Here is a 15,782-nt window from a genome sequence, read left to right as displayed (position 1 = left end):
ATAATAATAATAATAATAATTTTATTTTTATACCCCGCCACCATCTCCTCAGAGGGACTCGGGGCGGCTTACAGATAGAAAACAAGCATACAGTGGTATCAAATACAAAAACACACAAATAAAATTAAAAGGCATAAAACAAAACAACCTCTGAGGATGCCTGCCATAGATGTGGGTGAAACGTCAGGAGAGAATACTTCTGGAACATGGCCATACAGCCCAGAAAACACACAACAACTCTGTTATTGTTTGCTTTCAAGTCTTTTCAGACTAAGGATGACCCAATGGTGACTCTCTCACAGAATATTTTTGTCAATATTCATACAAAGGGAATTGACCCTTGTCTAGTTCAAAGAGCTAAGAGGGCTCCCCATTGGTCATAGCAAATTCCTACATGGAACACTTCCAAAAACAAGCCCTGGAAACAGCAACAAAAAAGCCCACTATATGGCTCAGACATGTGGATGACACCTTCACCATTTGGAGCCATGGAGAAGACGAACTCAAGAAGTTCCTGGAGCACCTCAAGAACATCCACCCAAACATCCAATTCACCATTTGGAGCCATGGAGAAGAAAAACTCATCAAGATCCTTGAGTACCTCAACAGCATCCACCCCAACATCCAATTCTCCATTTGAAGCCATGGAGAAGAAGAACTCAGCAAGTTCCTGGAGCACCTCAACAGCATCCACTCAAACATCCAATTCCCTATTTGGAGCCATGGAGAAGAAGAACTCAACTTTGCTTCCAATGCTTGGCCCTGGAAAAAGCAATGTTTCACTGGTATGCCTTTAGAAGGATATACTCTGTAAAGAAGAGAAAACTACCTTGCTTTCTTGATGCCGGCGGAATCCCTTAACAACGCAGGAAGCCTTTTTTCATTTGTGTTTGATCTGTTAAGTGCAAACACCGCTCGTATTGATTGTGGAGCATTTCTCATTTCAGAAGTGCTTACAGGTTCAATAATTGTGGATATAGCAGAGTATAATTATTGAAATCACCTGCTCTCTATACACACACACACATATAACAGTAGTTTGGCTGGCCATATTGTGGTCTGGCTGTCCGTTTGTACTCCCCTGACTCCCCTCGTTTTATTATATTGACTTCATGAAATTCTTCTGCCCTCTGTGGGTCAAAATAGAAGCAATCTATACACGTAATAAAAATGAAAATATGTATGTATGTGTGTGGTTGGGGTGTCTACTTACACAGACAGACTCCCACTTCCACAAATAGCTATAGCTCCCACTACTCAGGAGATACTAAGGAGACATTGCAGAGTATAGAGAGCACCGTGAACATTTCCAAGAGCCCTGCCAAGTGTTCAAATTTGGAAATAACAACAACAACAACAACAACAACAACAACAACTTTATTTATTCCCTGCCACCATCTCCCCAAGGGGACTCGGCGCAGCTTACATAGGGCAGAGCCTGAACAACATAATCAGATAAAAACAACATACATACAATTCAAAATATAACAAAATAAAAACAAAATACAATATAAAACAGAGGATTTATAATAGTTAATAATATCAATCAACCATCAAATACAATTCTGTCGTCTACATGGGTGGAGGAACCGCCCCTGCCCCTAGCCCCGCCCTTTGGTCCTAAAAGGCCTCTCAGGAGAAGTATAGATGCTCAGCCCTGTCTCGGGCTCTTGGGAAGTGGCCCCGCCCCCTTCCCTAGCTCCGCCCTCTGTGTCCCAACAAGAGCCTCAGGGAAGGTATAGAGGCTCAGCCCTGTCTCGGGCTCTTGGGAAGTGGCCCCGCCCCCTTTCCTAGCTCCACCCTCTGTCCCAACAAAAGCCTCAGGAAAGGTATAGATGCTCAGCCCTGTCTCGGGCTCTTGGGAAGTGGCCCCGCCCCCTTCCCTAGCTCCGCCCTCTGTGTCCCAACAAGAGCCTCAGGAAAGGTATAGAGGCTCAGCCCTGTCTCGGGCTCTTGGAAAGTGGCCCCGCCCCCTTCCCTAGCTCCGCCCTCTATGTCCCAACAAGAGCCTCAGGAAAGGTATAGATGCTCAGCCCTGTCTCGGGCTCTTGGGAAGTGGCCCCGCCCCCTTCCCTAGCTCCGCCCTCTGTGTCCCATGAAGAGCCTCAGGAAAGGTATAGAGGCTCAGCCCTGTCTCGGGCTCTTGGGAAGTGGCCCCGCCCCCTTCCCTAGCTCCGCCCTCTATGTCCCAACAAGAGCTTCAGGAAAGGTATAGATTCTCAGCCCTGTCTCGGGCTCTTGGGAAGTGGCCCCGCCCCCTTCCCTAGCTCCGCCCTCTATGTCCCAACAAGAGCTTCAGGAAAGGTATAGATGCTCAGCCCTGTCTCGGGCTCTTGGGAAGTGGCCCCTCCCCCTTCCCTAGCTCCGCCCTCTGTGTCCCAACAAGAGCCTCAGGAAAGGTATAGATTCTCAGCCCTGTCTCGGGCTCTTGGGAAGAAGCCACACCCACTCCTCTAGTTCTGCCCCATGTGTCTTAACAGGCACCTCCAGTGCTCAGCCATGTCTCAGCCCCTCCCCTGGCCCCGCCCCCGTGCCCTAATAGGTTCCATCACCGCCCCCCTGGATCGCTGCAGCACCCACCAGGGGGCGGTAGTGCCCACTTTGGGAATCACTGCTATACAGCCTTATCTCCTCAATACTGGGATGTCTGTGGTGGAGGAAAACAGAAAATCTATGATTATATTCACTTGGGTATGGTGTTTGTGGAGGAGATTGGCAGGACTCTTGGACATGTTTATGGCACTCTCTATAACAGTGGTTCTTAACTTGTAGGTCCGCAGGAGTTTTGGCCTACAACTCCCAGAAATCCCAGCCATTGGTGTCTTCTGAGTATTGGGAGCTATAGCTATTTGTGGAAGTGAGAGCTTGTCTGGGGACACCCTAGCCACACACCACACACACATACATACATACATACATACATATTTTCACTTTTATTATGTGTATAGATATAGAAGATGTAGACAACAGAGTTTTGTTTTATGAGTTTTGTAGCAGCTATGAATACTTTCCATACAAAACTGTCTTTTCAAACCCATCACCAGCCGTCAGAAGTCTGGAGCCCTTTCATTGACAGACTTAACTGGCCATTTCCTTTATGGGAAGAAGTCCCCCGAAAGTGGTCCCGGCAGTTATTGGGCAGAAATTATAGTGCCAAATAAATAGAAAAACGCACGAGGGCCCCCTGACTAAGGGAGGCCATCATCACCTGTCTCTCGGGGAGTCATTCTCGCGAGTGACATGGTATAAAATAGAAATAACATATTGAAAAGCACTGACTGGAAAATGAGAGCTTCAAAACAATTTTATATTCGGAACGTTCTCGCTTGGTCATATGTCAAGCTGTACAAAAATAAAACCCAAGCATAAAACCCCCATAAATCCTGATGGGCCATAAGAGGGTATATGCGTACGCTTTGTTTTGTTGGTTTTTTTTAAAATATAGAATTTGGATGCCTGTGTGAAATTGAAAGGGAGGAAGCTGCCTTCCCTAGAAAAACTGATTTCTGAGTCAATCGGTCTTTCTTCGAACTGGGAGCATTTTCTTGGATTCCCAACACTGAAACCATGTTGTGTGTTGTGATGTTTCAAAGATGATGTGGTGTGATGGTGTGAGGCAGGGAAATGGTAAATGCTGTTTCCACTGCTGAGAGGATTTTGAATCTTTTAATCCCTCTAGATTATATATAAATATCACCTTTATATGAGGGGAAGGATTACAGGGGGTGATCTTTATTCCAAGATCCCAGCCTCTGTTTCTGTAGTTAGGGATTTTGGTGTTGTGGTTCCCTTTCGGAGGTAAATATGACTATTATTCCTCCCCAATTAGGTGTTTTATTCAGGTAACTGCCACCAACGTGAGGCTTTTGAATGATTACCGATGAAATTTGGCTCCACAGATGCAGATGAAATGAAATGAGTCAGTTGTTAACAAAGAACAACAAGTTTATTGCGTACAAAGCTTATGGTTGCAGGTTGATTGATTAACTTATGGAACTTTAAATAAACAAGTGGTTTGATAACTCTATAACCACCACAACAGTAGTCTTTGGTGTAAATCCACTCTTACTCTCCTACTGATTATACAAATCGCAGCGAACTCTAACCTCAGCTGAGTTCCTTAGTGGACAATGTCCCAACTACAATAAAATCTCATAATTTGATCTAATACCGATCAAATCCCTGATCACTAGTCTTTTCTCAACTAGAGATCTTCACTAGGCTCCCTTTAGTCTGCCTTGACTAAAGATTCTTGGCCAGGTCTGTCTCCTCAGCCCTTCCTGACTGAAAAGCCTCCAGCCACACTCACACACTCTCTCACACTCTGGTTTCTCTTTTTAAAACTGCCCTTTTTTCCTTTCCTTGGCTCCGCCCACTTCTCCCTCTCATGAGCTAGCCAGCTTCATCTCCATGGTAACAGCACCACTGTGGATTGAAACAAAATGGCTTCTGTTCCAGCTACTGTCAACTAAAACACAAACACATACTCCAACAGACAAAATTAAACACAATAACTATGACTTCTCCACATGTGTATACTTATTTCCATAGGCTTCATTATGACAGGTTGAGTATCTCAAATCCTTGAGTATCCCAAATTCAGAAGTGTTTTGTAGTTCTGATTTCTTCAGATTTTGGAATACTTGCTATACACGTAATGACATGTCTTTGGAACTGGGCCCACGTTGCACCCCAGGCCTGGAAACCCCTATGACCACAGCACCACACAAGAGTCCAAAGTATAAGCAAACAGTTTATTGTAAAGACACACAAAAATATATAGAAAAACAGGAATAAGGAAAGAAGACGTATAATCCAAAAAAGGGTTATCAATAGATGATAGTCAGGCAGTAATCCCAGGATAATATAGTCCAGAAATAGCCAGAAAGTCACAAGCACAGCAGAAGTCCACCAGCATACTTAGTTAAACTTGAACAAGAATATAAAAACAAGAATATGGACAATTTACAGGATACTTACATCCAAAACCAAGGCTTGACGTGAAACAAGAACCAGGGAACTCAGGCCTAGCTCCTCCCTTGAACGCTACGGTGCCTGAACTAACTCTTAGATAAACAACTTGCCAATTAATAGACACCCATAAAGTAATTTCTTTTCCCATGAAATCTCTCAACTTTCCCACATAAGCGTTCTGACCGGAACTGCCTATTTTCTGCTGTAATCTGTCAACAAAGACTTTTTTTTACCTTCGCAGCTCCAGGTGTTTTTCCCTGGGAGCCTTCCGTATCAACCAACTTTTTATCTAATGTTGCCGTTTCTGGCTTCTCTAACTGACCTTGAGGCCCTACACTTTTTGAGTCAGGTTTTTCCCAGAGAGAACCATCATTTCTCTTACTTGAATCTTCCTCACTTTGTGCCCCAGGAAATCTCACAGGAAATCCCACAATTCTCTCTAAACCACCAGTGAATCCATCAGCATCAGGCTGTACTACAACAGTCCAAATCTAAACACAATAGTTCTGTTTTTCACATACACTGGCATACATATCCTGGAGGTACACAATATTTTAGATAATGAAACAAAGTCGGTGTACATGGAACTATCAGAATGCAGGAATGTTATTGTCTCAATTGCCATCGTGGATAATTCTGGATTTTGAGATATTTTGGAATTTCTAGATATTCAGCCTGTATACCATTCAGAACCCACCACAGATGCTAGAACACTCTTTTGACAGTGGGTTATATATAAGAGTGTATCAGAGTGGCTTTGCTAGGCACACGCAGCAGAAGTCTCTGACGAAGGAGCTCTGGATAAATAATGACGCTGCAGTTTTCAGTTATCTTATCAAAAGTTTACTTACGAACGGAAATCTCACAAGACGATACACAGCTCTCACGCAGGCACACACGGGAAAGGGCAGAGATAGGAAGTAGAGGGCTATTTATCTCATCCTCTGCTGTCTGATGCAATCCAAGTTTAACCCTTTACACACTTGCATAGCAGGCAGCATACAGTGTATGATGCAATATCCAGCACACATTGTACCACCATGACTCAATTACATTTAAACAACTCTATATACATTCCCACTTCAACAATTCCCCCTGCTTACGTGGAACCATTATCTTGCCACAAGAAGCAATTGGGCTTCCAACCCAAGTTGTTGTTGTTATTGTTGTTGTTTGTAGAAATATGGCTTGACATTTATGTTAAGGACTAGTCCCTTTTGTTAGTTAAAGGATGGTTTAACTCAGAACTTTTCAAACTGTGTGTCAGGAAACACTAGTGTGGTCCCTGTAGCCCACAGGTGTGTTGCATGAAAAAAGTTCCCTTTTTGAATTTAGGGCGAAACACCAGGTCCCCAGCATATCTAAACCTGGATGACCTAAAGGGGAATGTGTTGGAGAGTTTTGCCTCCGAAACAAATGAGGTCAAAGTCTCCCATTCCAAGGCCATAATCGTTCACCCTCACCGGGGCTGTACAAACCCTAAGCGAGGATTCACGCCTCTGGCCAACACCAAAACAGAGGTGCCTTGTGGTGCACACCAAAATAAGAGATTCCCCTAAGCATTCCGCCACAGTTCAGGAGCAAATGTCTATTTAGCTCCTGACCACCACCAAATTCGAAAGAATTTCCCTAATTCCTTTCTGCAGATCTGCTAAGAAAATTTGGTTGCCCAGTTCGGACAGATAGATCCCATCAGTCCGATATATCGTTGAATCATTGAATCTAATGGTGTCATGAGGGATATAGTAACAGGTTGCTTGGAGGAAGCATGTTGAAGGAGGAGGAGGAGAGAGAAGGAGGAAGAGGAGCAGGAGGAGGACTGGGAGGAGGGAGGAGGAGGAAGAACAGTGGGAAGATGGAGAAGGAGGAGTAGGAGTAGGAGTGGGAGGAGGAGGAAGAACAGTGGGGGGAGGGAGAAGGAGGAAGAGGAGCAGGAGGAGGAGAGGGAGAGAGGAGGAAAGAAAGGAGGAGTGGGAAGAGGGAGGAGAAGGAACAGGAGCAGGAGGAATGGAAGGATGGAGGAGGCGGAACAGGAGGTGAGAGGAGGAGCAGGAGGAAGGGTTGTGGAAGGAGGGAGACATTGGAGGAGTGGGAGGAGGAAGGGGAGAAAGAGTAGCAGGAGGAGGAGGAGAGAGAAGGAGGAAGAGGAGCAGGAGGAGGACTGGGAGGAGGGAGGAGGAGGAAGAACAGTGGGAAGATGGAGAAGGAGGAGTAGGAGTAGGAGTGGGAGGAGGAGGAAGAACAGTGGGGGGAGGGAGAAGGAGGAAGAGGAGCAGGAGGAGGAGAGGGAGAGAGGAGGAAAGAAAGGAGGAGTGGGAAGAGGGAGGAGAAGGAACAGGAGCAGGAGGAATGGAAGGATGGAGGAGGCGGAACAGGAGGTGAGAGGAGGAGCAGGAGGAAGGGTTGTGGAAGGAGGGAGACATTGGAGGAGTGGGAGGAGGAAGGGGAGAAAGAGTAGCAGGAGGAGGAGGAGAGAGAAGGAGGAAGAGGAGCAGGAGGAGGACTGGGAGGAGGGAGGAGGAGGAAGAACAGTGGGAAGATGGAGAAGGAGGAGTAGGAGTAGGAGTGGGAGGAGGAGGAAGAACAGTGGGGGGAGGGAGAAGGAGGAAGAGGAGCAGGAGGAGGAGAGGGAGAGAGGAGGAAAGAAAGGAGGAGTGGGAAGAGGGAGGAGAAGGAACAGGAGCAGGAGGAATGGAAGGATGGAGGAGGCGGAACAGGAGGTGAGAGGAGGAGCAGGAGGAAGGGTTGTGGAAGGAGGGAGACATTGGAGGAGTGGGAGGAGGAAGGGGAGAAAGAGTAGCAGGAGGAGGAGGAGAGAGAAGGAGGAAGAGGAGCAGGAGGAGGACTGGGAGGAGGGAGGAGGAGGAAGAACAGTGGGAAGATGGAGAAGGAGGAGTAGGAGTAGGAGTGGGAGGAGGAGGAAGAACAGTGGGGGGAGGGAGAAGGAGGAAGAGGAGCAGGAGGAGGAGAGGGAGAGAGGAGGAAAGAAAGGAGGAGTGGGAAGAGGGAGGAGAAGGAACAGGAGCAGGAGGAATGGAAGGATGGAGGAGGCGGAACAGGAGGTGAGAGGAGGAGCAGGAGGAAGGGTTGTGGAAGGAGGGAGACATTGGAGGAGTGGGAGGAGGAAGGGGAGAAAGAGTAGCAGGAGGAGGAGGAGAGAGAAGGAGGAAGAGGAGCAGGAGGAGGACTGGGAGGAGGGAGGAGGAGGAAGAACAGTGGGAGGAGGGAGAAGAGGGAAGAGGAGCAGGAGGAGGAGGAGAAGGAGCAGGAGGACCAGTTGTGGGAGGAGGGAGACATTGGAAGATGAGTGGGAGGAGGGAGCAGGAGGTGGGAGGAGGAAGGGAAGAAGAGTAGCAGGAGGAGGAGGAACAGGAGAGGAGGAGGAGCAATAAGAGTGGGAAGAGGGAGGTGGAGGAAGAGTAGCAGGAGCAGTAAGAGAAGGGAGGAGGAGTGGGAGAAGGAAGAGGAGTAGGAGAGGGAGGAGGAGGAGCAGGAGGAAGGGTTATGGGAGGAGGGAGAAGAAAGGACAGGAGTAGGAGGAAGAGTGGGAGGAGGAATGAGGAGCAGGAGAAGGAGGAAGGAGCAGCAGAAAGGAGAGGAGCAGCAGGAGTGGGAGGAGGACTGCTGATCATCTCGACTTGCATAACCTGATGTTTAAAGCTTGACCCAATGCTCCCAATGTTTCTGAAGGTTAAGGTCTAGTCCCAAAGATCTTGGTTAAGATCTTGGGTGATGCCACCCGGCAGCACCCAAATAGCTCCAATACCTTACCTGCTGGTGTACCACCATTCCCGAGACGCTCAGAACATGGAACAAGCTTCCGATTAATACCGAAAAATGAATTGCCGAGCTCTAAATGGCCTCGCCGGGAGAGCTGCGGGGCCCGCCGAGGGACCATTAATGTATTGCCGCGTTATTGGTGCTAATCGCTTAAAATGTGCTCCTTTATTAGGAGCTTTAATGAGAGCCACTTAAACTGTGCATTAAAAAGAGGAACTGCAGCGAAGGACGATGAACTGGGTGGCAGGCGCTCATAATTCTAATTGAAATGCTTTTAGTACGGGAGGAAAAGTTACCAGGAGCCAGTAATTCTTTGCACTTTTAAAAACCTCCTCCATTATGTAGCATCAATTAGTGTTTTGTTGTTCAAGTGTTAGGTTTGTATTTTACTCCCCTCGTTCTTTCACTCCCACTCCCTTTCTGCCTCGGTTGGTTCAATCCATGCAGCAGAGAAGTGTATAATGGCGTCAGGATAGAACTGGGCAAGGCCGAAATATTGGTAAATACATTGTCACCTCGCTGAAGTCATGGCTCTTCTTGGTAGAAACGGTGGGACAACGTTTTATGGTACTGCTCTTTCGACTGAGACCTTTGGAGTGCTTTATTAATCCAGATTTACAAAGAATACCACGGAGGCCTGAAAGGTTTTATATTGATTATCTTTGGGCTGACAAAGTCTTCTGAAATGGCAGCCAAAGTGGATAGTTATTGTGCAGCAGCTTTCACAGACCTAAAAGGTTATCCCAGCCTTTATAACTGCTATTCAGATATACAAATATACTGGTTTTAACTCATCATACTCAAGATTGTTTTGCTTATACAGTAGAGTCTCACTTATCCAACATAAACGGGCTGGCAGAATGTCGGATAAGTGAATATGTTGGATAATAAAGAGGGATTAAGGAAAAGCCTATTAAACATCAAATTAGGTCATGATTTTACAAATTAAGCACCAAAACATCATGTTATACAACAAATTTGACAGAAAAAGTAGTTCAATACGCAGTAATGTTATGTAGTAATTACTGTATTTACCAATTTAGCACCAAAATGTCACGACGTATTGAAAACATTGACTACAAAAATGTGTTGGATAATCCAGAACGTTGGATAAGTGAGACTCTACTGTACCTATTTGAGAAGATACCACTTTTGTAGTTGTTGCAATATATTCAGATCGACACAGAGTTGGAAGGGCTTCATGGACCATCGATTCTGACTCCCTTCTCTAAGTAGGATCTCCGACTAACGTCGTGGTTCCCAACCTGTGGTCCATGGACCACTAGTGGTCCCCAAGAACTAAAATATGGTCTGCGGCCTCACCATTACTACACCATTGCAACGAGAACAACTAGTTTCTATAATGCCAAGGCAACGGGGATGTGGGGAGGGCAGAAGCTGACTATCCCTTAAAGGCTGACTTGTCCAATGAGCCTCCTGACTGCTGCTTCTCCTCCTCCTCCCCTTGCCATTCCATGTGGTGCCTTGGTGTCTTTGTTTTTTGGCCTGCTCTTTGGATTATTTGGGGTGCTGATTCAGAAAATTGCATTGGATAGACTACATCAGCTCTAGATGATGAAATACAGTTTTCTGTGGGCGAGCAGATGGTGACAACTGGGTGGCATATGTTCTGTATTAGAAACTAAAGCTGATATGGTCTATCCAATGCAATTTTCTGAATAATTCCTGAGATAATCTTCAGTAAGTAAATAGCAAGGTTTCATAGCTGAGATGGTCTTCAGTAAAAAAAAGAAAAAGAAAAAAGGAAGACCTCATACCTGAGATGGTCTACAGTAAGAAAAGCAGAAGGTTTCATAGTTGAGATGGTCTTCAGTAAGATAAGAGGAAGACCTCATACCTGAGATGGTCTACAGCAGGGGTCCCCAAACTAAGGCCCGGGGGCCACATGCAGCCCATTGAAGCCATTTATCCGGCCCCCGATGCGGCAGCGGCTCCCTCCTCCTCCACCAAGGATGGTGTGCGCAGCCTGGTGCGCGACTTCCAAAGCTTTGCTTGTTTATACTGGTATTTTAATTATTATTTAATTAATTATTAATTATTAAGGTGTGTTTTGCTAGTGATTTTGATGCACAAAGGCAGAAGGGGGTTGGACTAAATGGCCCAAGGGGTCTCTTCCAACCCTCTTTATTATTATTATTATTATTATTATTATTATTATTATTATTATTATTGACACAAAGACACAATATAACACAGCAAACGAGATATATATGCTGGATTTCGTATCACAAAATCACAAGTTGAACACATACATACAGCCTGGAAAACATACAACCCCACTTCCCAAGCGTTTAGGACTGTGTGATATATTATTATTATTATTATTATTATTATTATTATTATTATTATTATTATTATTAACAACATTGTGGCTGGGAGGCCATCTGTCCGGGGGTACTTTGCTAGTGCTTTTGGTGCACAAAGGCAGAAGGGGGTTGGACTAAATGACCCAAGGGGTCTCTTCCAACCCTCTTTATTATTATTATTATTATTATTGATAGAAGGACACAGTATAACACAGCAAATGAGGTATATATGCTGGATTTCGTATCACAAAATCACAAGTTGAACACTTCCCAAGCATTTAGGACTGTGTGATTTATTATTATTATTATTATTATTATTATTATTATTATTATTATTATTATTATTATTATTAACAACATTGAGGTTGGGTGGCCATCTGTTAGGGGTGCTTTTGGTGCATAAAGGTAGAAGGGGGTTGGACTAAATGGCCCAAGGGATCTCTTCCAACCCTCTTTATTATTTTTATTATGATTATTATTAACATTAAAGCTGTATTTGTTCCCATTTTGTTTTTGTTTGTTTACTTCAAAATAAGATATGTGCAATGTGCATGGGAATTTGTTCATAGTTTTTTTTTAAAAAAAACTATAGTCCGGCCCTCCAACGGACTGAGGGATTGTGAACTCGCCCCCTGTTAAAAAAGTTTGGGGAGCCCTGGTCTACAGTAAGAAAAGCGGAAGGCCTCTTACCTGAAATGGTCTTCAGTAAGAAATGAGCAAGGTTTCATAGTTGAGATGGTCTTCAGTAAGATAAGAGGAAGTCCTCATAACTGAGATGGTCTACAGTAAGAAAAGAAGAAGGCCTCATACCTGAGATAGTCTTCAGTAAGAAAAGAGCAAGGTTTCATCACTGAGAAAGTCTTCAGTAAGCAAATAAGGAGACCTCTTACTTGAGATCGTCTTCAAAGAGTTGACAGACTGATCTTCATACATGAGGCACAAATAGCATGGGCCCATCATCAATTGTGAAGCTTCTTAAAGCCAACTCTGGAAGTTTTGGGAATCTTCTGAGTTGGAGGAGAATGGAGATGTGGAGATGCGTGAATTCCCAGTGACGATGGGGATGAGGACAAAAGTGCCATGTAGTTTGAATTCAGCTGAGTCACTGTCCCAATCCTTTTCCTTCTTCAGCCTGGAGAACTAAGGCCTCGTTTTGGCCGCTCGCCTGGTTTGTTACCATAAAAGGCATAGATTAACATACATCTCGACAAATTCCTTGGGATGGTTAACAAATGGAACGAACGCTACAATGAATAAGACTTATTAGGCTTACGTTATAATTCATTTGCGAGCCGCACTGTGACTGTCATGAATAAAAAATGTTGGCACCATCTCTGTGCTTGATTGCCTATGGCAGAAAATAGTGTACTTTTGATGATTGCTTTGTGTGACAGTGTTCTGCCAAGGGAAGGCGATGCCCTGAGCGCCAGTCAGATCTTTTCTTTTGAGAACATGAAAACCAAAGTTAATATAAAGTTACTGCTATGTACCTTTTAATGTAAACAGACATGTATTTGAATGCTTTGGGAACACCAGATTGGTATAAGATCAAGTACAATAGTTCACTCTGTTTGTTTTTATATAAACAACTAGCTGTGCCCGCCCACGCGTTGCTGTGGCTTATGGGAATGCTTGGTTGGCCAGGTGGAATAGCAGTGAAAAGCCTTGCAGCCTCAAAAGCCTGAACCCTGGCTGTACCCCGGTGCCATTGTGGCCGAGGGGATTGCTATGAGATGTACCTTTATGTGTGTATCTATCTATATACATTAATTTTATATATGAATTTCCCTTCATATGTTTGCAGGTCTTTGCAAATCCTTTATACATATAGACCTATGTACCTGTGTATCTGTAGCCATACATATACATTATTTTTATATATGAATTTACCCTCATATGTTTACAAGTCTCTGCAAATATCTATATAAAGACAGATGTCTGGATAGGTATGAATATATTCTTACCTACCTATATATAGGGCTTGCAAATATTACAGGGGGAAAATGAACACACAAATATATATATATATATATATATATATATATATATATATATAGACATGTCTAGATAGATATGAATATATATATATATAGGGCTTGCAAATATTACAGGGGAAATGAATACACAAATATCTATTGACATGTCTAGATAGATATGAATATATATATATATATATATATATATATATATATATATATATAGGGCTTGCAAATATTGTAGGGGAAATGCACACACAGAGAGAGGGGGGATTTGCATACGTTTCAGGGGAAATGCATATGTGAAATTAGTATCTATAATTATAGATCTATATCTAACTCTGCATTGTTTATATAAACATTGAATGTTTGCCTCTTACTATGTTGGAAGCCGGCCTGAGTCCCCACGGGGAGATAGGGTGGGATCCAAATGAAGTTTTTATTATTATTATTATTATTATTATTATTATTATTATTGCTATTATTATTATTATTATTATTATTATTATTATTAGGTTATTGTTGATACCATATTTTTGTTGCCCCTACTTTTCCACTTATAGAGCTAGTTTATTGTTTTTCTTTGAAATACGGTAAATATTCAAAAACATTTAACCTACTGATGCCTCAATTAATGAAATATTATTGGTATCTATTTTTATTTTGAAATTGACCCGTAGCTGCTGCATTTCTCACCTTTGGCTTATACTCGAGTCAATAAGTTATCCCAGTTTTTTGTGGTAAAATTAGGTGCCTCGGCTTATATTCGGGTCGGCTTATACTCGAGTATATATAGTAATATATATACATTATTTTTATATATGAATTTACCCTCATATGTTTGCAAGTCTCTACAAATATCTATATAAAGAGAGATGTCTGGATAGATATGAATATATTCTTACCTACCTATATATAGGGCTTGCAAATATTACAGGGGGGAAATGAACACACAAATATATATAGACATATGAATATATTCTTACCTACCTATATATAGGACTTGCAAATATTACAGGGGAGAAGTGAACACACAAATATATATAGACATGTCTAGATAGATATGAATATCTTCTTACCTACCTATATATAGGGCTTGCAAATATTACAGGGGGGAAATGAACACAAAAATATATATAGACACTAGCTTTGCCCGGCCACGCGTTGTTGTGGCTTATGCTTTCAGAGTGTTGTTTTTTATTTACTGTCCTGATTTTAGAGATTATATTGTTCTGTATTATTATATCACAGTAATTATTACATATTATATTTATAATCTTATATTATCTGCTTAGAACTGAGTCCCTTCGGGTGAGAAGGGCGGGATATAAATGTTGGAAATAAATAAATAGAACTGGATTATATGAGGCCCCTTCTACACAGCTGTAGTGGATTATATATACTGAAGTGGATTATATGGCAGTGTGGACTCAAGATAATCCAGTTCAAAGCAGGTAATATAAGATTACTAGCTTTGCCCGGCCACGTGTTGCTCTGGCGTTGTCTGGTGGTGCGGGTGTGAAATTGTTGAGGTAGTGGTGGTTTTGAATGTCTGTTGTATGGTTGTCTTTATGTTTAGTATGCACACTGAAGTGGATTATATGGCAGTGTGGAGTCAAGATAATCCAGTTCAAAGCATTCTAAATGGGTTATATAGCTGTTTGGAAGGGCCTTGAGTCTACACTGCCATATAATCCAGTTAAAATCTGATAATCTGTGGAAAAGGCCTAAGTGAGGCCTAACTGTGCCTGTCCCCTGGGCTGAATAGGTTGCTAGTGGGTGGAGCTTAGCCTTCAAACTGGCAGCAATTGGATAAAAACTATTACTCATCTCCCTGTAATTAGGACTTTATTTTTCTTTTCTTTTTGTTGTATCAACCTAGAGCCGTGGATGATGGGTTGTGTTGTCAAATTTTGAGGTTGGGGGGCCTGTAGTTTTGTTGTTTTGTCCGCTGCCCTGATGCCATCACTCTTTTATATATATAGATAAATGGGTTATATAGCTGTGTGGAAGGGCCTTGAGTCTACACTGTCATATAATCCAGTTAAAATCTGATAATCTGTATTTGATAGGCAGTGTGGAAGAGGCCTAAGTGAGGCCTAATTCTGCCTGTCCCCTGGGCTGAGTGCGTTGCTAGGAGACCAAGTGGGCGGAGCTTAGCCTTCTAACTGGCAGCAATTGGATAAAAACAATTATTCCTCTCCCTCTAATTAGGACTTTATTTTTCTTTTCTTTTTGTTGTATGAACGTAGCGGCATGGATGAGGGGCTGTGCTGCCAAGTTTAGTGTTTCTGGGATGTGTAGTTTTGTTGTTTTGTCTTAGGCCGAAATTTCATTACCCTTTTATATATATATAGATGTTTTTTCCTTCTCTGTCTTCTTTCAGGATTCTTCCCAGGGAGCTCTCAAGGTTGCGACGCCTTCCTCCGGCACAAAATGACTCTGATTTCGCCCTCCATCTTGAAGAAATACGGCATCCCCTTTGACCGGGTAGGCACAGCAAACCTTTTGCACGAAAACCTCCATTAAGCTTTCAAACAAAGTTGGTCTGTCTGTGGGGAAGGCAGGCAGCCTGAGATGCCTGGCACTTAATCCTCCAGCGCATTGTTATGCAAAGTACTCTGCTATCTGTTTAAACCATGAGAGGTTTTTTCTTCTTCTTCTTTTCTCCCAGTAGTAAGGTCCAGAGCTAGGATTAAATCTTGGCTGTGGGAGGAAGGTAACT

At 43.3% G+C, this 15,782-nt stretch overlaps 1 protein-coding gene across 2 annotated transcripts in view; it reads left to right on the top strand.

Moving 5' to 3' along the window:
* Nucleotides 1-15,782, top strand: part of kdm4b (lysine demethylase 4B) — a 210,919-nt gene that overhangs the window by 65,722 nt on the left and 129,415 nt on the right. For both annotated transcript variants that reach the window (XM_008122219.3, XM_016998043.2), the window contains exon 6: nt 15,444-15,547. In XM_008122219.3, the coding sequence (XP_008120426.1) occupies nt 15,444-15,547 (104 nt within the window). The remainder of the gene's footprint in view (nt 1-15,443; nt 15,548-15,782) is intronic.

The sequence above is a fragment of the Anolis carolinensis genome, unplaced genomic scaffold, assembly GCF_035594765.1.
Source record: "Anolis carolinensis isolate JA03-04 unplaced genomic scaffold, rAnoCar3.1.pri scaffold_7, whole genome shotgun sequence".
Classification (NCBI taxonomy): domain Eukaryota; kingdom Metazoa; phylum Chordata; class Lepidosauria; order Squamata; family Dactyloidae; genus Anolis; species Anolis carolinensis.
Note: the sequence above shows the minus strand (reverse complement) of the source record. Positions and strands in the feature narration are given on the sequence as shown.